Source organism: Anomaloglossus baeobatrachus, chromosome 10 (genome assembly GCF_048569485.1).
Source record: "Anomaloglossus baeobatrachus isolate aAnoBae1 chromosome 10, aAnoBae1.hap1, whole genome shotgun sequence".
Lineage (NCBI taxonomy): Eukaryota > Metazoa > Chordata > Amphibia > Anura > Aromobatidae > Anomaloglossus > Anomaloglossus baeobatrachus.
This window is the reverse complement of record NC_134362.1, coordinates 24996972-25024528: the sequence shown is the minus strand read 5'-3', so window position 1 is coordinate 25024528 and position 27557 is coordinate 24996972. Positions and strand designations below refer to the sequence as shown.

The following is a 27557-nucleotide window of genomic DNA, read 5'->3' as shown; positions in this document are numbered from 1 at the left end:
CAGTGGAGCAATGGTGTTGCCTCTTTGGGAATAGCTGAAGAGCTGCTTTGGCCATTTTCTTTAGAATTTGGTGGAGCCCCAAAACCAGACCACCAGAGGTCAGCCTCGGGAAATGGGGCGTGCTTTGTAAAGAACCTCTTTAATGAAGCCCTTTTTCTTCTTAACTCAGAGCTGTGATATAAGCAAGCCTCCCTGATTACTGCAGACTGTGGGCACTACTGGGTATTACACTGCATGACCCGTGTATATACCACTACCAAAAAAAAAGAAACGGCCATTTAAAGTGTGTAGACTCAACACTGCCGCCTGAAGTTTATACTGTGAACAACACCCTGACTGATGAAACACATGGGAGCTTCCATGGTTCTCAAAGGATTTTTTTCTGTGAATCCAGGGGCTGGTGTGGCCGTCCCATGAGCCCGGGGGCTGGCCTTGGCCGTCCTGCGAGTCGGGGGGGCCTAGCCTTGGCCGTCCTGCGAGTCGGGGGGGGGGGGCCTAGAGTCGGGGGGGGGGGCCTAGCCTTGGCCGTCCTGCGAGTCGGGGGGGGTCCTAGCCTTGGCCGTCCTGCGAGTCGGGGGGGGGGGCCTAGCCTTGGCCGTCCTGCGAGTCGGGGGGGCCTAGCCTTGGCCGTCCTGCGAGTCGGGGGGGCCTAGCCTTGGCCGTCCTGCGAGTCGGGGGGGCCTGGCTTGGCCGTCCTGCGAGTCGGGGGGGCCTGGCTTGGCCGTCCTGCGAGTCGGGGGGGCCTGGACTTGGCCGTCCTGCGAGTCGGGGGGGCCTAGCCTTGGCCGTCCTGCGAGTCGGGGGGGCCTAGCCTTGGCCGTCCTGCGAGTCGGGGGGGCCTAGCCTTGGCCGTCCTGCGAGTCGGGGGGGCCTAGCCTTGGCCGTCCTGCGAGTCGGGGGGGCCTGGCTTGGCCGTCCTGCGAGTCGGGGGGGCCTGGCTTGGCCGTCCTGCGAGTCGGGGGGGCCTGGCTTGGCCGTCCTGCGAGTCGGGGGGGCCTGGACTTGGCCGCCCCGCGAGTCGGAGAACACATCACCTGAACCCAGCCTTATGGCCTTCAGGCTGATGAATTTACTATGAAAAGTAACCCAATACGTCAGTGTTAATGGTGCAACGTGTGTGTGTGTGTGTGTGTGTGTGTGTGTGTGTGTGTGTGTGTGTGTGTGTATATCTATCTATCTATCTATATATATATATATATATATATATATATAAATATATTGCACATATACATACACACTGTGTCGTGACTGTTCTGTAGCTTGGCTCCTATTAGAGTGAACGGGCTACTACGGAGTGTACGGACCCGAGCTGTTCCCATTCTGCGCTCTGTTAATATTGGCTGCTAGACCCCCACCGATTTGATATTGATGACCTAAGACCTAAAAAAAGCCCTTTAAGTGTTTATAGTCGTATTAATCACGGTGATGTCACGGAGATGGCGGCTGTCGCTCGCTCGGTGCCTGGTACAACTTTGTAGCCCAGGTCTCTGTGTATAGAGCTCTCTAGCACCATCTAATGGTTGTTACATGGAACTGAATGTTAAATGGAATTCCGTTCAGGGTACAACCTTCTTTTCTTGTTGTCTGTTCTTCTGACCAGCAACTGCTCAGGTTTTCTGATTCTCATTAGAGTAGTTAAAAATCCATTTTGCTCCATTTACACAGTTTTGTGGGTATTGTTTCTGCTTTCTGTGCATTTAACAGTCCTTTAATCCGGTGTAAAGGAACCTTAAAGGGACTCATACTCATCGAAGATGACCCCTATTAAAATACGTGTGCCCCCCCCCCATCCCTACGAGTTTTCGTCAAGGGCTGATTTTAGTGGCTCAACCTGTGGTCATTGAGGCATTTTCCCCACTATTTCCCGGGAAAATATAGTATTGTATGGAGATCATGCGGATGACCGTCTGAAAGACGAGGACGACTCGAGTCCTCTGGAAGGGGCACCGCTGCTATACTTATCCCGAATATCAATGTTAATGCTTCCGCATGTCTTAGATTGTGTATATGTGGTTTTTCCTTTTTTAATTCCTGCAAATCTTGCTCAGTTTTAGGAGCAAAAAAGTAGATGGAAAACTGCACCAAATTTCTAACACTGGTTTGTGCTGAGCTAAGCTTGCTCTTCTTTGTAGACTGTTGGATATTTTTCCCTTCCTTCCACCACCTTGTGGCTGGGTTACTTTGCGCCAAAAGATCAGCAATAATGAGTAGATGTATTCCCGTGTAACAATGTGGAGAGTCACATTTTGGCGCGTGAAGCCAGCGCTAAGCAGGACGCCTGTCGAGGCAGATTAGGCGCGGAAAACGTAACTAGTCACCACTTCATTGTCACCACCGTCCACTTATCTAACATATAATTCTGTTATTTTAGAATCCTACAAGACCGCCTATAATTTGCCTTATAAATGAGAACAGTTGTAGATATGTCAGCAGCTTTGTTTATTACATATTTATGGCCCATGTTGCTTTGCCCACATATAAAAAATAGGTTATATTCCTACAAGACCCCCTATAATTTGCATTATAGATGTGAACAGTTGTAGAAATCTGTAAACAGCTTTGTTTATTACATATTTGTGGCCCATGTTGTCACATAGGCTATATTCCTACAAGACCCCCTATAATTTGTGTTATAGATGGGAGCAGTTGTAGATATGTCAGCAGCTTTGTTTATTACATATGTGGCCCATGTTGCATTGCCCAGATGTCACATAGGTTATATTCCTACAAGACCCCCTATAATTTGCTTTATAGATGGGAGCAGTTGTAGATATGTCAGCAGCTTTGTTTACTACATATTTATGGCCCATGTTCCATTGCCCAGACATCACTTAGGTTATGGTGGCAAGATAAAATCTATCACAGTATGGGTCTCCTACTGGAGAAGCAGGTCTGGGACACAGGAGAGGCTGGAGGCTGCACCCCGTACAGGAGGGACGTAGATGACCGGCTGGCAATAGCCTTACCTCATCTACAACAAGCAGCTTGAAGGAGACTTAGACGATACGATTACAAGAAGTCCCATTCTTGATTGCAGTGATACAAGAGGACTTTCCCCTTGTATCAGCTAATGACTGAGTTTCCCAGTGACGCAGTTGTCAGCTTGGGCACTCTGTGCACGCAGCTCCTGGGACCTGGGAAGGATTTCTGGGCTGTCTGTACACTCCACCTGCTCTTAATGCACAACAAGGCTGAGTGGAAAAGTGGAGCATACATTTGCTTTGTAGATGACAACAGTTTTAGAAATCTGTCAGCAGCTTTGTTTATTACATATTTATGGCCCATGTTGCATTGCCCAGACATATAATAAGTTATATTAGGGCAAAACACAGCTGGGTGGAAAAGTGGAGGATATTGTGCTGACCAATTAACCTGCGAATTTTGCTGCAAAACCGTGGTGAATGTGCAGTTTTAATGCAAGTTTGGCATCCTCTGGATGAGGTGTGTAAAATCCTCATGCCTGGTCATTGCATTAGGAGCAGATTTGCTGCGGATTTTTACAATATAACCTTCCACATTGTCAGATTGAGTGCAGATTGCCTTATGATGCGGATTTTGAAATCTGCAACATGTTGGTTTTTTCTGCGGATTTTGCCGTCAGTGTCACCCTGTGCAATATGTAGGGTGAAATTCGCTACAAATCCTTTCCGAAATGCGCTTGTAACATGTGGGGATTTAGGCGCGGATTGCAGAAAATTCACAGTAAATTCATTATGTAAGTAAAATCCGCAACTAAAGATCAGTAATTCTATCGATGCCCGGCGTCCAGTCCGCTCCTCCATGACAGCCGGTCTTCACTTCTACACCTCCTATCTTGGCCACTAGACCTCCAACACCACGATGGACGTCAGGTCTAGTTAGTAGTAAGCACCAGAGGTGCCGACGATGCCAAGTGCACAAGCGGCTGTCTCCGAGGACCGGACGGGGCGTCCAACCAAACCCAAAGGCTCATCTGACCAGCGCCAGCTTACCCTATATGATTTACTAACAGCCTTTGTTTTACTGACACAAGGCAAAATATAGGAGCATAAAGGAGTTTGCAATGTAGTTGCAAATAAAGTTTAAAAAGTAACAAAATGTAAAAAGTTTATCAAAGTAGTAATAATAATAATATTTATTCATTTATATAGCGCTATTAATTCCACAGCGCTTTACATACATTGGCAACACTGTCCCCATTGGGGCTCACAATCTAAATTACCCATCTGTATGTTTTTGGAGTGTGGGAGGAAACCGGAGACCCCGGAGGAAACCCACACAAACTCGGGGAGAATATACAAACTCCTTGCAGATGTTGCCCTTAGTGGGACTAGAACCCAGGACCCCAGCGCCGCAAGGCTGCCGTGCTAACCACTGAGCTGCCGCAAGGCTGCCGTGCTAACCACTGAGCTGCCGCAAGCCTGCCGTGCTAACCACTGAGCCGCCGCAAGGCTGCCGTGCTAACCACTGAGCCGCCGCAAGGCTAACCACTGAGCCGCCGCAAGGCTGTAGTGCTAACCACTGAGCCGCCGTGCCGCCCTATAGTAGTATAAAATGCATTTAATTGCACATTCACCCCATATTTGTGACGTAATCCCACCTCTCCTGCTCCTTGTAGGGGACAGTACGGCCCCCTGTGTGAACCCCCCCCCCCCCCCCAGCCCCTGATCGCAGTTGTCATGTCCGCTCCCTGCATTATTTATTTTTTTTTTTTGCGCGCTCGTTTTATGTAGGATTCTGGTCGCTTTTTGTTGCTTTGTGGTTTTTTTTTTTCTGTTGATGTTCATCAGAGCAGAATTGTGAATAGTTGGTTTTTGCCTCTGCTTTTTATCAATTGGAGTGTGTGCCATTCATGTGCGGGGGACGCTGGGCTGGATGTAATCTCTTCACTGAGCGCTGCCCTCATGTGTGAACAGTGACTTGATGTGACTGAGCCCTGGAGAGGCCGCTCATGTGACGCTGGCATTGGCTTGTACACGTGCGGCGAGGGGGGAATAGGTGGGGGAGCGAGAGGGAGAGGCTGCAGATTACTGTCTACTTATTCCCATTTACTGGCCACAGGCTCTTTCTGTATCTCTGCGCTTCCTGGGATGTGAGCGTAGGTCATCGCTTCTGTACTTTTCCAGAACAATTTAGTAGAAAGTGATATGAAGCGACTACTGATGGGTAATGTCCAGTGTGGGGGTCCAGTGCACTACATAAGGGCCCCCCTCGCTTCTGAATCCCTTTTTCTGATTCCTTTTTCCAGCAGCTCTGATTATCCTATGGGATGATCTGGCCTTATAAGTGTTCGAATATCAGACGTCTGAATTCGTTTGAGTGGAATTTACTTTGTACAATAGTGAGTGCAGCTCTGGAGTATAATACAGGATGTAACTAAGGATCAGTAATGTAATGTATGTACACATTGACTGCACCAGCAGAATAGTGAGTGCAGCTCTGAAGGATAATACAGGAGGTAACTCAGGATCAGTAATGTAATGTATGTACACAGTGACTGCACCAGCAGAATAGTGAGTGCAGCTCTGGAGTATAATACAGGATGTAACTCAGGATCAGTAATGTAATGTATGTACACAGTGACTCCACCAGCAGAATAGTGAGTGCAGCTCTGGAGTATAATACAGGGGATAACTCTGGAGCAGCACAGGATAATGTAATGTATGTACACATTGATTGCACCAGCAGAATAGTGAGTGCAGCTCTGGAGCATAATACAGGATGTAACTCAGGATCAGTAATGTAATGTATGTACACAGTGACTGCACCAGCAGAATAGGGAGTGCAGCTCTGGAGTATAATACAGGATGTAACTCAGGATCAGTACAGGATCAGTAATGTAATGTATGTACACAGTGACTGCACCAGCAGAATAGTGAGTGCAGCTCTGGAGTATAATACAGGAGGTAACTCAGGATCAGTACAGGATCAATAATGTAATGTATGTACACCGTAACTGCACAAGCAGAATAGTGAGTGCAGCTCTGGAGTATAATACAGGAGGTAACTCAGGATCAGTAATGTAATATATGTACACAGTGACTGCACCAGCAGAATAGGGAGTGCAGCTCTGGAGTATAATGCAGGATGTAACTCAGGATCAGTACAGGATCAGTAATGCAATGTATGTACACCGTAACTGCACAAGCAGAATAGTGAGTGCAGCTCTGGAGTATAATACAGGAGGTAACTCCGGATCAGTACAGGATCAGTAATGTATGTACACCGTAACTGCACAAGCAGAATAGTGAGTGCAGCTCTGGAGTATAATACAGAATGTAACTTGGGATCAGTACAGGATGGGTAATTCAGCTCCTCGTCTTCTCTATACTGAGCTGTACACAGATCGCCCCATATTTACTCATTTTAATGGTCTATTAATTAGTAGAGTTGTCCCCAATTTCGGACCCTTATCTATTAAGAAGGCAGGGAATATCTACACTGGTCATTATCTGTCTGTAGAGCGGTGATTCTCAATGTGCCCGACACATTGTCAACTTGCTGATCCCAGTTGGACTTGATGAGCGCCGTTGCTCCTGAATTTGAGTATACTTTTTTTTTTCTCCTCCCTGACACCATTAACAATTGTTTTCCCACTAATGGACAACCCCTTTAAACTGAGCGGCTGTTTTGCACTCGGCTCTTTGCTTTTTCTGCGGAGCGTTATCAAATTTCCATGAATTTGACCACTTTCACTGGACAACCCTGGATCCCCCAAACCATAAACCGTGTCACTAGAAAACCCATTGATCGGCTTGAAAGTAGGAATCGCCTTTAACGGTTGTGATCAAAGGGTTAAACAACCTGGCTCAAAACTTGCCCTGATTCCCCCCCCCCCTCGACAGGGTCCAGCACCCCCCCCCCCCCCCCCCGATCAGGACGCTTCTTACTGTACCACATCACTGTGGAATAAGGTCCCCTTATGCATAGGCAGTAATTAAGGGGTTACACACTTTATAAATAATTTTTTTGCATTTTTCTTTATTTTTTTTTTTTATGCTTTTGCAAGTTTTTAACTTTTGCAGTTGTATTCCGGCTCTGTGTGTGGAGTTTGCTGCACAGCAGCATCTGCCTTCCCGGGCCGGCTCGCCGGTGTGTGATCCAGTCTCCGGGATTTCGCAGGCGTCGTTCTTCCAGCAGAGGAGAAAAAAAAAAAAAATCCTGTTCTCTGCAGAATAGAGGGTGCTGGAGAGATAGGAAAATCCTGCCCTGACAACAGAAGCAAGCATCACGCTCCGCGCTGATTGGCGCTCGCCAACCTATGAGGCCGCGCCGCTCATTTCTGCAGTTTTGCACAGGTGCAAAATAAGTTCCTGATTTATCAATGAAATATTTGCAGCGTTGCCTCCGAAAGCAGATCTGTAATAAAACCCTAAAATTGTCCCCCGGTGTATCCGGGCCGGTTACGTCGAGCGCGGGAGACGGGGGACGGGAGCTGCAGGGCGCGATCCTCGTCTCACGATCTCCCCTCCCTGCGCCAAGCACATTAATGATCTTCAAGACGATGCGACTTTATATTATTATTCCTCGGTGCATCTTACCCACTGCTCCATCCATCCAGTCCTGTGTCCTCCGAGGGTTAACCCTCCATCCGTACCAAAATAGAATTATTTTTAATTTAAAGCCAGATTATTGGAATAAAAAAAAACATACTAAAACTCACATTCAGATTAGATAAAAAAAAAAATTCAATTGTGTGGTCTCATTCAGACGCCCGTTTCTTACTGATAGACTCCCGTTATTGTCTACGGGGCTTTTTATGGTCCAGAAAAAAAAAAATGGAGACCTGTCCGAGTCACTGTGCAAGTCCAGGATTCGTGAGCGCTTGTGCGTTTTGCATAATGTTTTGTTTCATGAGTATGTCACCGATGGTAAAAACTGACCAAAATCCGATCTAAAACACTGATGAAAATCGGCCCGGTTTTTTACATATGAGAGAAAGCACGGACGTCAGAATGAGCCCTAAGGCTATGTGCCCACGGGACTCTGTAACCGTGGATTTTGCCGCGGAAAACCTGTGGATTTATCTGGATTTTCTAGATAAATCCGCAATTTTTAGCAAGTACAGACACTCCCCATGTTATCCTATGGGACATGGGGAGTGTGTGACCATGCGGCGGTATGTGCGGCTGCGGAATATGCTGCGGATTTCTGCATGTCAATTATTTCTGCGGAATTCCCGGCCCTGCACTATGGAGATAGAGGCCGGGACTTCCGCAGGTAAGTCGCATGAATGTCCGCAGGTTTACCGCAGATATTTCGCTGGAATCCCGCAGCTATGTATAGCTACGGATTCCGGGGATCAGCTGCGGTAAACCTGTGGACATACCTGCGGATATATCTGCGGGTACATAGTCCTGTGGGCACACAGCCTAAGGCTGGTTTCACATCACCGGTATTTTGCCGGAAGCCGTTTTTTTTTGGTGCAGAAAATTTCTGCAGCAAATCTGCAGCATGCGCACATACACTAAAAAAAAAAATTAGTTTCATTCACCACAAAAGCGTTTTTGCACTTTTTCATTAGTTTCAATGGTGAAAAAAGCTGCAAAAATACTGAAAGAATTGACACGCTGCGTCTTTCAAAAACGCATGGGGAAAAAAAAGCAAGTGTGTGTCCATAACATTTCTGAAATCTCATTGCTTTTGCTGGCACTGTAAAAAGCAGCTTTTAATTTGCATCAAACAGATTTAAAAAAAAAAAAAAACCCAGTAAAAATGCAACGTGTGAACACCGCCTTAGGCTGGTTTCACATCTCCGGTATTTTGCCGGATCTGGCACAAATGCAGTACAATTACATTCATTTACAATGGAAGCGCGACACCGTGCAGACACATGCTTTATACACAACCGCACGTGTCTGCACGGTGTCGCGCTTCCATTGTAAATTAAAGCAACTGTACTGCATTTGTGCCGCATCCGGCAAAATACCGGAGATGTGAAACCAGCCTAAGGCGGTGTTCACACGTTGCATTTTTACTGTTTTTTTTTTTTTTTTTTAAATCCGTTTGATGCAAATTAAAAGCTGCTTTTTACAGTGCCAGCAAAAGCAATGAGATTTCAGAAATGTCGTGGACACACACTTGCTTTTTTTTTTTCCCCTGCGTTTTTGAAAGACGCGGCGTGTCATTTCTTTCAGCGTTGTCTGCGGCTTTTTTCACCATTTAAAACTAATGAAAAAGTGCAAAAATTGCTTTTGTGGTGAATGAAACTATTTTCTTTTTTTTTTTTAAGTGTACGTGCACACGCTGCAGGTTTGCTGCAGAAATTTTCTGCACCAAAAAACGCACCTTGTGGCAGAAAAACGCACTAAAAACACATGCTTTTTTTTCTTCTGTGAAATCAGATCTTGGAAGGGCTAAAAAAAACACAGGGAAAAAAAAAAAAGCACCAACACTTGACATGCTGCAGCTTTTTTTTTTTTTCTGCACCCAAAACTGCAAGGAAAAGAAGCGACGTGCGCACAGCGTTTCAGATTTCTCATAGACTTTGCTGGGAGAAGGAAAGACATGCAGATTTAGGCAACAAACTGCACCAAATCTGCAACAAAAAACTCAGCATGCGTACACAGCCTAAAGTGTCATGTTGATAAAAGACTCAATTAGGCTAGGTTCGCACACTTCGTCTTTTTGACGCTGCGTTTTTGTGCATTTTTGGCCGCTAAAAACGCACAAAAACGCACCTGCGTCGAAAAAACGCATAAAAAAACGCATGCGTTTTTGCCGCGATTTGGTGCGTTTTTGGCTGCGTTTTGCTGCGTTTTTGATCTCTGCGTTTTGCTGCGTTTTTCCAATGCATTGCATGGGGGGAAAACGCAGAAAAACGCAGGAAAGAACTGACATGTCCATTTTTTTTTTTTTTACTCAAAAACGCAGGTAAAAAAAACAGATGTGTGCGGACAGCAAAAATGAAAACTCATAGACTTTGCTGGGGAAGCAAAGTCCTGCAGTTGAGACCAAAAACGCCGCGAAAAACACACTGTGCGCACATAGCCTAAGACGCAGGAGACCCTGCTTTTTTAGTGCCAAGAGAGCAGGTTTGGCAGCAGCAAAAATGCAACGTGTGAACATAGCCTAAATCGAGTGACAATGTCAATATTGAGGTTTTCAGATTTTGATACTTTGTTACTTGTAATTTGAAGAGGTAATCATATAAAATAATGTTACCGTCCCTCCTCATATATTGTTTTTGAGGACGACCCTCCGTTATATTGTAATGGGTCGTCTGATATGTATGGGTCCCTTTTCAATAAAGGGAACCTGGTAACAGAATTTTAGGAGTAAACCAAGAGCGCAGTAGCAGTTTTAAAGTTTCCCCGACATGCTCCTTTCACAATAGTCTATTTGTCTAGGAGGAGGACTCTTATATTGGGTATGTGCAGTGTAGCCGTAGCCCCCGGGGCGGTTCGGTAGCGTGGCAGTGAAAGTCTTGGGTGTGTGGATCGTCTTGCACATGCTCTTTTCACCAGTACACTCTGTGCATGTGCAATGGACAGAGACGTATGCTTCACCGGTGCGCATGCGTAGTGTAATAGTGAGAGGAGATGAAGCGCATACGCGCCATTGACACTTGGCGGTTTTAATTAAAGAGGAAGATGTACGATAGCGGCTGTGACCCGACTGCACTACAGCGCCTCCCCGGTGACTCCCGTGTGCTACATACAGACCCGCTGAGCCAATATACAACTGAAAACCTGCAGCACCAAACTCTAAATTTACTCACCAAAAATGCTGGGTTTTGCCCAAACCTTAGGTGAGCGCACCCCCCCCCCGAGCTCAGGAGACGCACTGTATGTGAGCGGCCACCTCTGCTGTGAAAATAGAGAGGGGTTCCCTTACTAAGCTGGTTGCTACAGACCAGTTGCAGCCTTAATGTAGCATTGTTGTATTGAAATCTATGGTCTTTGGCCGTGCAGAGCAGGAGAGACTCACTGGCAGATAGGTGGCCTAAACGCGGGGACCCCTCTGTGCCGGCCATGTGTTGCTTCTGAGCTTACAATTGGTCTTGGTCACAAAACCACACTCAGCCCCCAAAAAATTTATTTTATTGCTTAATCCCACAAAACCTCTTCATTGCATTGGAAACTGTATATGAAGACAATGGCGATTATCTACTTTCATATATCACTTACATTGGGAAGACATTGGGTCATTGTGGGTCTCAGCCAAGTGTGACCCCGCAGGGCAGGATCAGACATTGGGTCATTCTGTGACCCTGCAGGCAGTATCAGACGTTAGGACATCGTGTGACCCCGCGGGGAAGGATCAGACATTGGGACATTGTGTGACCCCGCGGGGCAGGATCAGACGTTAGGACATCGTGTGACCCCGCGGGGCAGGATCAGACATTGGGTCATTCTGTGACCCTGCAGGCAGTATCAGACGTTAGGACATCGTGTGACCCCGCGGGGAAGGATCAGACATTGGGACATTGTGTGACCCCACGGGGCAGGATCAGACGTTAGGACATCGTGTGACCCCGCGGGGCAGGATCAGACATTGGGACATTGTGACCCTGCAGGCAGTATCAGACGTTAGGACATCGTGTGACCCCGCGGGGCAGGATCAGACATTGGGACATTGTGTGACCCTGCAGGCAGTATCAGACGTTAGGACATAGTGTGACCCCGCGGGGCAGGATCAGACATTGGGTATCTTGAGGCCGTATCGGATACGCGGTCATTGTCTGACGCTATTGGGCAGTATCAGACATTGAGTTGCTGTATTGTGGGATTCGGCCATGTGTGACCCCATAGGTCAGTATCAGACACTGGGACATTGTGTAACCCCGCGGGTGCAGTATCAGGCATTAGGTCATTGTGTGACCACTGTGGGGCAGTATCAGACATTGGGACATTGTGTGACCCTGCGGGGCAGTATCAGTCGTTGGGACATTGTGTGACCCTGTGCGGCAGTATCAGTTGTTAGGTCCTTTTGTGACCCTGTGGGGCAGTATCAGACATTGGGACATTGTGTGACCCCGCAGGGCAGTATCATGCGTTAGGACATTGTGTGACCCCGCGGGGCAGTATCGGTCACTGTGGGGCTCCACATGGAATCAGTTGAGGTTTGTGACTTTCTCAGGTCTCATACATTGATAGAAAGCTGTACTACGATCCTTTGTCTTGTGGGTCCGATCTGCCGCCTTTCTCCTCTTCCTCCTCCTCCTCCTCTCGTTTCTCGCCCCCCTCCTCGTTGCACATCCTATCTAGAGAGCGTGCCAGCGACAGGGAGCGAGCGCGTTTGTATTCCGGTGGCGTAGCGCAGCCAGACAGGTCTGAAACAGAGTGTTTTATTTTTAGACTCTGCGTTGCCATTTTTATCCTGTAAAAATATTCATCAGTGTCTGTGTGACAGGCCATCCGTTTTCATAAATATTCCAGAGTCCTGCTCCCTTCCATTGTATTAACCTGCGCTCCTCTTTAACCCCCTTTTTTACCCAGGATGAGGGGGGGTCCTCACTTCACGTATTGTACGTTTTTCACTTCGCCCATGTTTGACGTCGCACGGTTCAGTCTCTCCGGACGTCGTTGCTGACGTCGTTGCCCTTTTTGTCCATTCTGAGTTTACAATTCGGCGTGGGGGGGGGGAGGCTTAATGCTCCCTAAGGAACGGGGAGGGGGGTGTAATTTTCCATTGCAATTTTTACTGTCCTACTTGCCAAATTATTAATATACGAGGCGTCTGCAAAGCGATCACCTTGGTTTCGCCTCCTTTTGACGTAGACGTGAAGGGGCACTTGGCCTCCAACTGGGGTAGTCCGTAAACTGGTCGTAATGAATGACGCCATGTTATCAGCCGGTTACTGGCTATCTGATTTTGAGTTTTTTATTTTTTGTTATGGAGACTGAGCGCGTTTAGGTCACTCGAGTTATTAAAGTTTTACCCCAAATCTGGTCCGGCTCCAATGCTGAGGTCATAGGAGGTTTGCTAAAGCTAAATTAGGGATAATCCCAGCTCTAAAAAACCAACAACTTGTGACTCCCAACGCAACGGCAACTTTTGCCATCTTTGCTCCCTTATCGGCCATAAGAGAAGATTTTTAGCAGGAACTCCTGAACATCTAATGTTGTGTCTGGTTGACCGAAATGTCCCCTAATGATAGAATTTGGTAAAGAAGGATCGAGCATGTTGGATCAAATATGCCCAATCCTTTTGTTCTCAAGGGCAGTGAGCGTTCATAGGCGCTTGGTCGAGACTGCCCACTAAGCAAGTGTTTGCCCCATCTGTCTAGGGTTCGTGGGCACCTTTTAGGATTCATGCCTAATAGGTGACCTTGTGAGGAACATGGTCATTGGCACTGTATGTAATGTAGCAGGTGGTGGCGTAATCCTCCACCACAAGTTGTGCGGTAATATGGCGGCCCGTCCTTAAGTCTCCAGTCTTGCATATGTCTAAGGCTGTCTATTTTGGGGCAGGAGACCTATAGCCATCCATTCTCGGACCGTGATGCATGGACGTCTCCACTCAGGCTTATTGAGATGGAAGCTAAAACCTCTTAAAATGATGATGGGTTCCCCCCCCCCCCAAAAAAAAATGTTTTGGGTCTTTGCTAGAGAAAGCACTCAAGAAGACTCAAAGTTGGGGTTACTTCTTAAGAATCCGTTACCAAAAAGGAAGGACGATCGTCACCGCCGCTGCTCAAAGAGTAACCAAACTCAATGCAACGATTCCTCGTTTTAGAAGTGTCGGCCCCACTTTGACCTTAATAATAATAACCCTACAGTCAATGAGCCGCGGCGGAAGCTATCCCAGTCTTCTGAGCCGCAAAGACATTTTGGAAGATGTGAATTTTAATAAACTCCTCCTAAAGCCCTGTCCAGTCTCCTGAAGGCGTTTCCACCCACCTCTCCGAGACTCTCCGAGACTGCCTTGTATTTCGCTTCACCCTACTTTATTGCCAAACTTTGTAAAAAAAAAAAAAATAAATAAAAATTGAACGTGCTGTGATCTTTTGGGCTCGGTCACACTTTCCGTGGACTATGGGGGCTTTCTCACGTCATAGGCGCCATGGGTCATGTAATGATCCACACCCTGTGATTTGGTTATGGAGACTGTGTTACTTATTGGGGGCAAGTTTTTTATTTAAAAAAAGGATTTTAGGATATTATTTTGTTCCTGGGGTTTACCCAGTCGCTTAATTTTTTTGCACTGGAAAAGCTCCTGGCGCCAATGGCCCCAACTCGCCCAACAGAGGGGCCGCCATGGGTCATAGGTATTAGGAGCTTGGGTATTTTTTTTTTTAACATGACCAGGTGCGTCGTTGGAAGCTCGGAATGCAGAATTGGTTCCATTCTCGCCTCTTTCCGCCATGTTTTTTCTTTGCATCGGGCTTGTGCATCCTTGGAATCTCAGAATGCAGAATTGGTTCCATTCTCACCTCTTTCTGCCATGTTGGTTCTTTTCCTTGGGTGCGTGCATCGTTGGAATCTTGGAATGCAGAATTGGTTCCATTCTCGCCTCTTTCCGCCATGTTGGTTCTTTGGCTCAATGCAGGCGTCATTGGATGCTCAGAAGGCAGAATTGGTTCCATTCTCGCCTCTTTCCACCATGTTGGTTCTTTTCCTTGGGCGCGTGCATTGTTGGAATTTCGGAATGCAGAATTGGTTTCATTCTCTCCTTCTTCCGCCATGTTGGTTCTTTGCATTGGTCGTGTGCGTCGTTGAAAGCTCAGATTGCAGTATTGGTTCCATCTCGCCTCTTTCCACCATGTTGGTTCTTTGCATTGGACGTGTGCGTCGTTGGAATCTCGGAATGCAGAATTGGTTCCATTTTCTCCTCTTTCCGCCATGTTGGTTCTTTGGCTCGGTGCAGGCGTTGTTGGAAGTTCGTAAAGCAGAATTGGTTCCATTCTCACCTCCTTCCGCCATGTTTTTTCTTTGCCTCGGGCGCATGCGTCGTTGGAGGCTCGTTTGCAGAATTGGTTTCATTGTCTCCTCTTTCCGCCATGTTGGTTCTTTTCCTTGGGTGCGTGCATCGATGGAAGCTCGGAATGCAGAATTGGTTCCATTCTCACCTCTTTCCGGTATGTTGGTTCTTTCCATCGGGTGCATGCATCGTTTAATCTCGGAATGCAGAATTGGTTCCATTCTCGCCTCTTTCCACCATGTTAGTTCTTTTCCTTGGGTGCATGTGTGGTTGGAAGCTTGGAATGCAGAATTGGTTCCATTCTTTCCTCTTTCTGCCATGTTGGTTCTTTCGGGTGTGTGCGTCGTTGGAATCTCGGAATGCAGGATTGGTTCCATTCTTGCCTCTTTCCGCCATGTTGGTTCTTTTCCTTGGGTGCGTGCGTCGTTGGAAGCTCGGATGCAGAATTGGTTCCATTCTCTCCTCCTTCCGCCATGTTGGTTTTTTGCATTGGGCGCGTGCGTCGTTGGGAGCTCGGAATGCAGAATTGGTTTCATTCTCTCCTTCCGCCATGTTGGTTCTTTGCATTGGTTGTGTGCGTCGTTTGAAGCTCAGATTGCAGTATTGGTTCCATCTCGCCTCTTTCCACCATGTTGGTTCTTTGCATTGGGCGCGTGCGTCGTTTGAAGCTCGGAATGCAGAATTGGTTCCATTCTCGCCTCTTTCCGCCATGTTGGTTTTTTGCATTGGGCGCGTGTGTCGTTGGGAGCTCGGAATGCAGAATTGGTTCCATTCTCGCCTCTTTCCGCCATGTTGGTTTTTTGCATTGGGCGCGTGCGTCGTTGGGAGCTCGGAATGCAGAATTGGTTCCATTCTCGCCTCTTTCCGCCATGTTGGTTCTTTGCATTGGGCGCGTGTGTCGTTGGGAGCTCGGAATGCAGAATTGGTTCCATTCTCGCCTCTTTCCGCCATGTTGGTTCTTTGCCTCTTTTTTCCCCTGTCTCCTCCCTCCTTTGACGGAGACGTGGGGAGTCGCTCCCGTCTTATTAGCGTGCAGCCCGCATACTCCTCATCTTTTGTTCTTTGGTAAATGTGAGCTGGCATCTGTTAGGCTGCGTTAGCATTCAGTCTCGGGGAATTCAGCGCTTTCTATATTCGGCTTTGCTAAGCCGGTGCCCTGTTTGCTCGAATCAATTGGGGCTTCTATTTTTAGCAACAAAGGGGAATTGAAATAGCAATTTTCTTTCTATGTAATGGATCCCCAAGAGAAATACTGATGTAAGTTTTCTGTCATCCCTCTTCTGCACACTCCCGGACCCCCTCCTCCTCCGCCATCGAGCGCCCCCCAGATCCGTCCTCCATTCTCCCTTCCCTACAGAACTGATCGGAGAGGCAGCTGTCACGGGTTTGCGGCAGTATTAATCTTTAATCAATCGAGTGTTTGCTCTATTCAGGTGTTCTGGGGGGAGAGAGAGGGGGTCACCGAAAAAAGGGACCTGTTCTGAATCCGTAAGCGAATCGTGCCTCATTCTGGGCTCTTTTTTTTTTTTTTTTTTAGATTTCGGGAGGGTTAAGGAAGAGACATGACAAGCTAAAAATATTCCATCGGCTTGCACTGTTCCTCCAGTCTATTTTTTTTCTTTTTTTTTCGATGTTTGATTTAGATAAGGTTGATTGGGTAGTGGCTAAAAATATCTGTTCCCAGAAAGTTGAGGACAAAGCGAGTAGAATATTTTTAACCCACGACAAGCGACGCTCCTTCTGAATGGGGAATGTGTCACCGGCTTCGTGTACCAGACACGTATATGCTGCAGTACTACAAGTCCCAGCCTTCTGCGAGTCCACTCCTATCATATCTATCACATGTGTGAGGCGGAGTCGGCACACTGGGTGGGGCGGCGGAGGCGGCACACTGGGTGGGGCGGCGGAGGCGGCACACTGGGTGGGGCGGCGGAGGCGGCACACTGGGTGCGGAGGCGGCACACTGGGTGCGGAGGCGGCACACTGGGTGCGGTGGCGGAGGCGGCACACTGGGTGCGGTGGCGGAGGCGGCACACTGGGTGCGGTGGCGGAGGCGACACACTGGGTGCGGAGGCGGCGAAGACCTGGCACTAAAGGAAGGCTAAATATAGCACAGTATGTGTGGAGTTTTGTTTTTTGGTTTTGTATAACTAAAGAGTTTATGGTAAAACTTTTTTGAACGTGGCTAACCCCTTTAAGTCAATAGTAACCGTCTGCAGTGAACGCAGTCTGAGCTCCCCCTAGTGGTGGCTCCAGCGATAAACATTAAAAATCCATTCTTTCTTGAGAACAGAGAAAAGGAAATTTTAAAGTTTTCTTGTTTTTACAAGTTCTTTGTACTTTGAGATATTTAATTATTGAATAAAGATTTAAAAATAAGTATTTTTTTCTAAAGAAAAAAAAGTGTATCAGTCCCTAAGAATTTTCTTCAGAGATAAACAAAGGGCGGGATGTGTCGGGGACCGGTGCCCGTACTCAGAACAGTGTTGTGTGTTTTTGACACTTAAGAGAAAAAAAAAAGGAAAGAATAAAGGAGCAAGAAGTGTCTAAAGTGCAAAATTTTTATTTACTCTCCTAAATAAGGAGCAAAAAGAATGATGAAGGCATAAAAAATGGTGCCACATGGAGACCCTCTGGTCTGTGTCTGCACAGCACTGATAAATGGGCTCATTATGTAGACTGCTCTGCAGTGCCCTCTGCTGGAGGCAACATGCAGCCGGAATCTGCTCATTACACTCGATATCTGATCTCCAGTCGCTGTTGGTGAAAAGTATGAAAGTTCAGATCCTTTCTCTTCCATTCGTTTTGGGCTGCGGATGTTTGAGGGGTTCTTATTTATTTGGAGACTGTCGCGTTGCCTGTACATAAACATTGTTGGATAAGTTCTTCTCACCCTGTTCTTTTTTTCTTCTCTCTAGTTGTCACTGGAGCCACTGATGGCATTGGAAAAGCGTATGCAGAAGAGGTAAGAGGTGACCTGCGCCCGTTACCCATGAACATGTCTTCTAGATCTTTCACAAGAGCCGCAGCCAAAAAATCACCAACAGCCGTCATGTAGACTACATCTTCCCAATAGTGGCCACATCCTAAAAGGCAAAGTTCTGAATGCTGGTGGTCCTAGTGCTGGGGGCTTTGTCCCTTTTAAAGGGGGTGTCCACTACTAGGATAACCCCTTCTGATTCCACATTTCCCCAGGTAAAATAAAAAAGCCTTTACTCACCGATGCGGTGCCGTGGCTCACGTGGGGTTGTGACATCATGTGAGCCCTGTGTCCAATCAGCTCTTCTTTCTCCCCGCCTTCAGACCAAACGAGTCAATCAACAGGAAGTGAGCGCTGCAGCTGCCACTTCCGGTTGATTGCTCATTTGGTCCGATGGCTAAGAGACTGAAGCCAGAGCTGATTGGACGCAGGGCTCGCGTGACGTTACGTGAGCCCCGGCACCGCTGGAACAGCACCGGCTGCAAAGGTGAATATAGGCTTTTTTATTTTACCTGGGGGAATCGTGGAACCAGAAGGGGTTGTCTTAGTGGTGGACACCCCCTTTAAGCTAATTTTGCCCTGTATTCTGCTGTAACTTAGAGAGGATGTATCATCAGAAAATGACCCATCGTTTTCTTCATTAGTGAAGGAGCTCATTTTTGGCTTTAAAGGGGTTGTCCAGTAACAGGTTATCAAATCTGCACTGATACACAATCCGTTATCGATGATCCACAGGATTACACAACTGTTGTGAATGTCATCTGAGGGGGTGATGGTTTGGAGCTCCCTCTGGTGGTCAGGACTGGGGGTGAAGCTGACTGTGACAACAGGTGTGGGAGTTAATTGGGAGTTTGGGAAGTCCAATTGCAGATCAGTCTGGGTTATAGAGTAGAGCAGTGTCTGCTGGCTGGGGACGGTGATAGATGTTTATCCTCAGTTTCTGAATAGGCTTGGAGTTTGTCCTTCCATTTATCCTGTGCCTGTCCCATTCCAGATAAGTTGCACGTTCTTTGCTTTATTGCTTGATCCACACCTAATGGTGTTTGTGTTTCTTTTAATTTTGCTTAAGATCTGTTTTCTTGCAGGAGAGGATTTGTCTTTCTGTTTTGATGAGCATGGGGGTTCCCCCTCTGCAGGTCCCACTGCAAGAAAAGCGAGATTCTCCCTGTTCTACTTATTTGCACTTTTGTATTTTTTTTTTGTTTTTGTTTCTCCCATTATTTACAAGAGTACCTGATATAGTGGGGGAGAGGCCGTGTGGTCTCAGGGTTTTTGTATATCAGGAGACTGGTATTTTTCCGCAGGGTTTTGCACTGAACTCAATCCATTTTCTTTCCTTTCCTGTTGTATGTAGGAAGTTGGGCCTCGCCTTTGCTAATCTACCGTATTTTTCAGACTATAAGACGCACTTTTTCCCCCCCAAATGTTGGAGGAAAGTGGGGGGTGCGTCTAATGGTCTGAATGTGGCTGCGGGGAATGAGGGTGCTGCGGTGGAGCGGGTCATCGGGGGGCACGAACAGGCTGTAGCAGCGCCTGCCGTGACCACGTGGACCCGCTCATTTCATATGCACGCCCATCATCCCGCCCATCATTTCTCAGCGCTAAAGCCAGTGCTGACAGGTGGGCGGGATGATGGGCGGGGGGTGCGCGCATAATTAACAGCCGGCCCGCGTGATCACCCCTGGCAACTACAGACTGGAGTGATCATGTGCGGCTGTATTCACTGCCCTCCATCATTATCAGCGCGGGGGGCAGTGAATCAGTACACCCACCGGTCACTTCCCTGCAGCATCGCGATGTCTTCCTGTCTGTGCCGGTCAGCTGATCTGTGTAGAGAGCGGTGAGCACAGCGATGACGTCATCCCTGTGCGTGCGGCTAGTGTCCACACAGATCAGCTGACCGGCACAGACAGGGAGATATCGCGATGCTGCAGACAACGCTGACTGCTCCACACAGCGGCGCTGCAGCTGAGACAGAGAGGAAGCTGATCGGTGCTGCAGGGAGTGAGGAAAGGTGAGTATAAATGTTTGGTTTTTTTTTCTGTGCCACAGGATACAGACCATATAGCAGGATGGATGGGGGTATATTATGAGCAGGATGGATGGGGGTATATTATGAGCAGGATGGATGGGGGTATATTATGAGCAGGATGGATGGGGGTATATTATGAGCAGGATGGATGGGGGTATATTATGAGCAGGATGGATGGGGGTATATTATGAGCAGGATGTATGGGGGGTATATTATGAGCAGGATCGATGGGGGTATATTATGAGCAGGATGGGGGGTATATGAGCAGGATGGATGGGGGGTATATGAGCAGGATGGATGGGGGGTATATTATGAGCAGGATGGATGGGGGGTATATTATGAGCAGGATCGATGGGGGTATATTATGAGCAGGATGGGGGGTATATGAGCAGGATGGATGGGGGGTATATTATGAGCAGGATGGATGGGGGGTATATTATGAGCAGGATCGATGGGGGTATATTATGAGCAGGATGGGGGGTATATGAGCAGGATGGATGGGGGTATATTATGAGCAGAATGGGGGGTATATGAGCAGGATGGATGGGGGTATATGAGCAGGATGGGGGTATATGAGCAGGATGGATGGGGGTATATGAGCAGGATGGATGGGGGTATATGAGCAGGATGGATGGGGTATATGAGCAGGATGGGGGTATATGAGCAGGATGGATGGGGGTATATGAGCAGGATGGATGGGGGGTATATGAACAGGATGGATGGGGGTATATGAACAGGATGGATGGGGGGTATATGAGCAGGATGGATGGGGGTATATGAGCAGGATGGGGGTATATGAGCAGGATGGATGGGGGTATATGAGCAGGATGGGGGTATATGAGCAGGATGGATGGGGGTATATGAGCAGGGGTACCTTAGTAGAGAATTTGGGAACATTACCCCCATAACAGTGTCAGCAGCAGATCCTCGCCCCATAACAGTGTGTCATGACCACATTTTTTGGTTAAAATGTTATTTTCCTATTTTCCTCCTCTACAACCAGGGTGCGTCTTATGGTCCGGTGCGTCTTATAGTCCGAAAAATACGGTATATTTCCTATTTGTGTATTGTGTTTTCTTACATCACCGTTGGCTCTATATGTTGGGGGCTTGCTGTTCCTTTGGGGACTGCTCTGAGGCAAGATAGGTTTCCTCATTTCTATCTGTGAGGTGTAGTATGGTTCTCCGGCTGTGACGAGGCGTGTAGGTGTGTTTAGGAACGCTCCATGGCTACTTCTAGTGTGGTCTGACAGATAGGGGATTGCCGTCAGCTCAGGTTCCAACTACTCTTGTATTTTTTTTGTGTTTTTCTGCTGATGGGATTTTTGTGATCGTCCACGGTTACCAGATCATAACGCACAACTATTTATTTTACGCCGTTCACAGTGCAGTAATAGTGGTAAGGCAGTATTATTCTTCAGATCAGTGCGATCGCAGCGATGCCACATTTATATAGGTTTTTTTTTTTTAATGTTTCGATACTTTTGCACCCTAAAAAACTATATTAAACATTTTTTTGTCACCATATTCTGAGATTTGTAACTTTTTGTTTTACTTTTGACCATTCATTGCCGTACGAGGGCTTGATATTCGCGCGGTGAGCTGACCTTTTTAATTTCTTCTGTTTCGTAGCATATACAATGTTTTCATCACTTTTTATTATATTTTTATAGGCATGCAAAATGGCAAGAGTGCCAATTGAAGTATTTTTTCCATTTTTTTTATACTGTGTAGGTAATTTAATATCAGATTTAATATCAGATAGGTAATTTACTATCAGATAAGGTTTTCACGCAGATGAGGAGGTACCGAATATGGTTATTTTTCTGTTACATTTATTTATATACCTCTGTACTAAAAACTCCTTATCAGGTAAAGTGCGTATTGTAAAATATAAATAAATACATTATAGTTACCCGTATGACTGGCGCCGTTCCTCCGGTGTCTCGTCTTCCAGTGGTCACGTGACCTCGCCACGGCACGTGCTGCTACGTGGCACTGGTTTGCGGGGGTGAAAATTTTATTTATACATAGATATATAGAGAGAGAGATAGATACCTCCATAGTGTGTATGTACCGTATTTTTCGCTTTATAAGACGCACCGGAATATAAGACGCACCCCAAACTTAGACATAAAAAAAGGTAAAGAAAAATGGGGTCCGTCTTATACTCCGGTGTTCTCTTACCGGAGGGGGGCAGCAGTGGTAGTGAAGCGGGGTCACAGGAGGCACAGGTTGTGCTGGCAGGCGCGGCGGGTCAGTGGCAGCGGGGTCCGTGGTTGCAGGTGCCGTGGCGTCCGTGGTTGCAGGCGCGGTGGCGTCCGCGGTGGCAGGAGCCGTGGGGTCCGTGGTGCCGGCAGCAGCCGTGGCGGGTGAGCGGTGCAGTGAGTGTCCGCGGTCCCGGTTCAGTGGTGGCAGCGGCGGCGGCGGCGACTGCTCAGTGGTGGGAACGGCGACGACTGCTCAGTGGTGGCAGCGGCGGGGACTGCTCAGTGGTGGCAGCGGCGGGGACTGCTCAGTGGTGGCAGCGGCGGGGACTGCTCAGTGGTGGAGCAGACGGATGCGGTGTTTTCCCAGTGTGTCCGCGGTCCCGATTCAAGTAATGGCGCCCGGAGCGACGCATGCGCAGATGGAGCTCTCATCCAAGAGCTCCACCGGCGCCATCATTTGAAAGTGGGATCGCGGACAACTGGTAACATGCTGCACAGCCGCCCGCATGCACAGAGTGGCAGCCAGTAGGCTGCCCGCCCACCCTGCGTACAAGCCGCCGGGTACATGTGCTTGCGTGCGGTGGCAGCCGGGTACCCATGGCTGTGTGCGGGCGGCAGCCGGGTGCTGTGTGCGGGGCGGCACCTGGGTGCCTGTGTGAGGGCGGCAGCCGGCTGCCGCCCGCACGGGCACCCGACTGCCGCTTGCACACAGCACCTGGCTGCCGCCCGCACACAGCCATGGGTACCCGTCTGCCACCGCATGCAAGCACAGGTACCCGGCTGCCGACCCCACACAGCACCCGGCTGCCGCCCGCACACAGCCATGGGTACCCGGCTGCCACCGCACGCAAGCACAGGTACTCGGCTGCCGACCCCACACAGCACCCGGCTGCCGCCCGCACACAGCCACGGGTACCCGGCTGCCACTGCACGCAAGCACAGGTACCCGGCCGCTTGCATGCAGCCACAGGCACCCGGCCGCCCGATCGACTCAGACAGGCCCCCCCCCCCCCGGTACCGCTTTATAAGACGCTGACGCACCCCCCATTTTCACCCCCCAGTGTATATATACATATATATACAGTACAGACCAAAAGTTTGGATACACCTTCTCATTCAGAGAGTTTTCTTTATTTTCAGGGCTCTGAAAATTGTAGATTCACACTGAAGGCATCAAAACTATGAATTATCACATGTGGAATGAAATACTTAGTGTGAAACAACAGAAAATATGTCTTATATTCTAGGGCTCTTCACAGTAGCCACCTTTTGCTTTGATTACTACTTTGCACACTCTTGGCATTCTCTTAATGAGGTTCAAGAGGTAGTCACCGGAAATGGTTTTCCAACAGTCTTGAAGGAGTTCCCAGAGATGCTTAGCACTTGTTGGCCCTTTTGCCTTCACTCTGCGGTCCAGCTCACCCCAAACCATCTCGATTGGGTTCAGGTCTGGTGACTGTGGAGGCCAGGTCATCTGGCGTAGCCCCCCATCACTCTCCTTCTTAGTCAAATAGCCCTTACACAGCCTGGAGGTGTTTGGGGTCATTGTCCTGTTGAAAAATAAATGATGGTCCAACTAAGTGCAAACCGGATGGAATAGCATGCCGCTGCAAGATGCTGTGGTAGCCATGCTGGTTCTGTATGCCTTCCATTTTGAATAAATCCCCAACAGTGTCACCAGCAAAGCCCCCCCCCCACACCATCACCCCTCCTCCTCCATGCTTCACGGTGGGAACCAGCCATGTAGAGTCCATCCGTTCACCTTCTCTACAAAGACACGATGGTTGGATCCAAAGATCTCAAATTTGGACTCATCAGACCAAAGCACAGATTTCCACTGGTCTAATGTCCATTCCTTGTGTTCTTTAGCCCAAACAAGTCTCTTCTGCTTGTTGCCTGTCCTTAGCAGCGGTTTCCTAGCAGCTATTTTACCATGAAGGCTGCTGCACAAAGCCTCCTCTTAAGTTGTTCTAGAGATGAGAAGGTGTGTCCAAACTTTTGGTCTGTACTGTATGTATGTGTGAATATAGATATATATCTGTGTGTGTGTGTGTGTGTATGTATGTATACAGTTAGGTCCAGAAATATTTGGACAGTGACACAATTTTGGCGAGTTGGGCTCTGCATGCCACCACATTGGATTTGAAATGAAATCTCTACAACAGAATTCAAGTGCAGATTGTAACGTTTAATTTGAAGGTTTGAACAAAAATATCTGATAGAAATTGTAGGAATTGTCACATTTCTTTACAAACACTCCACATTTTAGGAGGTCAAAAGTAATTGGACAAATAAACCAAACCCAAACAAAATATTTTTATTTTCAATATTTTGTTGCGAATCCTTTGGAGGCAATCACTGCCTTAAGTCTGGAACCCATGGACATCACCAAACGCTGGGTTTCCTCCTTCTTAATGCTTTGCCAGGCCTTTACAGCCGCAGCCTTCAGGTCTTGCTTGTTTGTGGGTCTTTCCGTCTTAAGTCTGGATTTGAGCAAGTGAAATGCATGCTCAATTGGGTTAAGATCTGGTGATTGACTTGGCCATTGCAGAAGGTTCCACTTTTTTGCACTCATGAACTCCTGGGTAGCTTTGGCTGTATGCTTGGGGTCATTGTCCATCTGTACTATGAAGCGCCGTCCGATCAACTTTGCGGCATTTGGCTGAATCTGGGCTGAAAGTATATCCCGGTACACTTCAGAATTCATCCGGCTACTCTTGTCTGCTGTTATGTCATCAATAAACACAAGTGACCCAGTGCCATTGAAAGCCATGCATGCCCATGCCATCACGTTGCCTCCACCATGTTTTACAGAGGATGTGGTGTGCCTTGGATCATGTGCCGTTTCCTTTCTTCTCCAAACTTTTTTCTTCCCATCATTCTGGTACAGGTTGATCTTTGTCTCATCTGTCCATAGAATACTTTTCCAGAACTGAGCTGGCTTCATGAGGTGTTTTTCAGCAAATTTAACTCTGGCCTGTCTATTTTTGGAATTGATGACTGGTTTGCATCTAGATGTGAACCCTTTGTATTTACTTTCATGGAGTCTTCTCTTTACTGGTGACTTAGAGACAGATACACCTACTTCACTGAGAGTGTTCTGGACTTCAGTTGATGTTGTGAACGGGTTCTTCTTCACCAAAGAAAGTATGCGGCGATCATCCACCACTGTTGTCATCCGTGGACGCCCAGGCCTTTTTGAGTTCCCAAGCTCTCCAGTCAATTCCTTTTTTCTCAGAATATACCCGACTGTTGATTTTGCTACTCCAAGCATGTCTGCTATCTCTCTGATGGATTTTTTCTTTTTTTTCAGCCTCAGGATGTTCTGCTTCACCTCAATTGAGAGTTCCTTAGACCGCATGTTGTCTGGTCACAGCAACAGCTTCCAAATGCAAAACCACACACCTGTAATCAACCCCAGACCTTTTAACTACTTCATTGATTACAGGTTAACGAGGGAGACGCCTTCAGAGTTAATTGCAGCCCTTAGAGTCCCTTGTCCAATTACTTTTGGTCCCTTGAAAAAGAGGAGGCTATGCATTACAGAGCTACGATTCCTAAACCCTTTCTCCGATTTGGATGTGAAAACTCTCATATTGCAGCTGGGAGTGTGCACTTTCAGCCCCATATTATATATAGAATTGTATTTCTGAACATGTTTTTGTAAACAGCTAAAATAACAAAACTTGTGTCACTGTCCAAATATTTCTGGCCCTGACTGTATGTATATATATATATATATATATATATATATATATATATATATATATATATTGTGTATGTATATATGTATGTTTATTTAATTTTAGTTTTTATATGATTTTTGTCATTTATTTATTTTATGGCGAACAATTTAGAGGTTCAGAAAGGCTTGTCCGTTAGTGGACGGTGTTATAGAGAGTAATGATCATTAGACCGCTGTCACAGTGGGACTGTTTAGATGCCGCAGTTAGAGATTGACCGCGGAATCTAAATGGTTAAACAGCCATGATCGATGCCAAGGAAATGAGGGGTCCCGTCAGGTACCTGATTGCTGTCGCTGACCTCAGCAGTCACCTGCTGCTCATGCAAATGTCACCGCTAAGGACTGTGATCGGCTGCAGCGGTCAGGTGACTGATGGAATCCACGCTGCTCCCACTACTGGATCAGTAGGGATTGGAGCGATGAGTCGTTATTTCTTTATTCACTACCGAAGGCCAATTTTGTATAATTCCAGAGCAAAGATCGCTGTGACAGCGGCCGTTATATTTTATTTTTTTTAAAGGCACACACTTTGCTGTACAGTCTTTTGCTCCCTGTTATCAGCCATTTCAGTCTAGAGACAGGTGTACTGTAGGATTCTTCAATGGGGTGACTAACAGGAGGCCCAAATATGATATGTAAAAAGCAAAATGCATTTGGAAAATGAACGCTGACACATAATATAATTTTTTTTTCCTCCTAGTTGGCCAGACGTGGGATGTGCATCGTCCTAATCAGCAGGACCCAGGAGAAGCTGGACGAGGTCTCCAAGTCTATCCGTGAGTCTCTTCTACAATCTTCTGTCTGAACACGCGTCTATTCGTGTGATTGTTACTATTGTAATCGGCTGAAAGTTACTGACAACAGGAGGAGGAGGAGGATCTCCCACCAGGACGCACAGCGCCACCGGCCTTCCCCCTCCGATTCTGTAGGTGGATGATCCCTGCCAGGGCTGTTTTCTGGACCGTCCTCATGTAGCAAATCTGTAGCCGGTAACATCCAATATCCTGTCCGCCGGCCTCTTCCAGGATCCCAGATGCTTCTCTATGGTTGGTCCTGAGTCATCACACGAGTAGATCGTGTGTCCCTGGTACATCCTAAAGGGACAGCGCACAATTACTCCACTTTTGCATTATATATACACACGTGGTCAAAATTGTTGGTACCCCTCGCCCCTCATTTAATTAAAGAAAAACCCACAATTGTCACAGAAATAACTTGAATCTGACAAAAGTAATAATAAATAAAAAATCTGTGAAAATGAACAAATGAAAGTCACATTGCTGCATCTCTGCTTCCTTTTTCTTCCTTTTTCCTTTCCTTTTCCTTTCCTTTTCCTTTCCTTTCCTTTTCCTTTCCTTTTCCTTTTCCTTTTCCTTTTTTCCTTTTCCTTTCCTTTTCCTTTCCTTTTCCTTTCCTTTTCCTTTCCTTTTCCTTTTCCTTTTCCTTTTCCTTTTCCTTTCCTTTTCCTTTCCTTTTCCTTTCCTTTTCCTTTCCTTTTCTTTCCTTTTCCTTTCCTTTTCCTTTCCTTTTCCTATCCTTTTCCTTTCCTTTTCCTTTCCTTTTTCTTTCCTTTCCTTTTCTTTTCCTTTCCTTTTCCTTTTCTTTTCCTTTCCTTTTCCTTTTCCTTTCCTTTTTCCTTTCCTTTTTCCTTTCCCTTTTCCTTTCCTTTTCCTTTCCTTTTCCTTTCCTTTTCCTTTCCTTTTCCTTTCCTTTTCCTTTCCTTTTTCCTTTCCTTTTCCTTTCCTTT

At 47.2% G+C, this 27557-nt stretch overlaps 1 protein-coding gene across 1 annotated transcript in view; it reads left to right on the top strand.

Annotated features, from left to right (window-relative positions):
- Positions 1–27557, top strand: part of HSD17B12 (hydroxysteroid 17-beta dehydrogenase 12) — a 91040-nt gene that overhangs the window by 16582 nt on the left and 46901 nt on the right. The window contains exons 2-3 of the mRNA XM_075325249.1: positions 17763–17809; positions 26511–26586. Of these exons, the coding sequence (XP_075181364.1) occupies positions 17763–17809; positions 26511–26586 (123 nt within the window). The remainder of the gene's footprint in view (positions 1–17762; positions 17810–26510; positions 26587–27557) is intronic.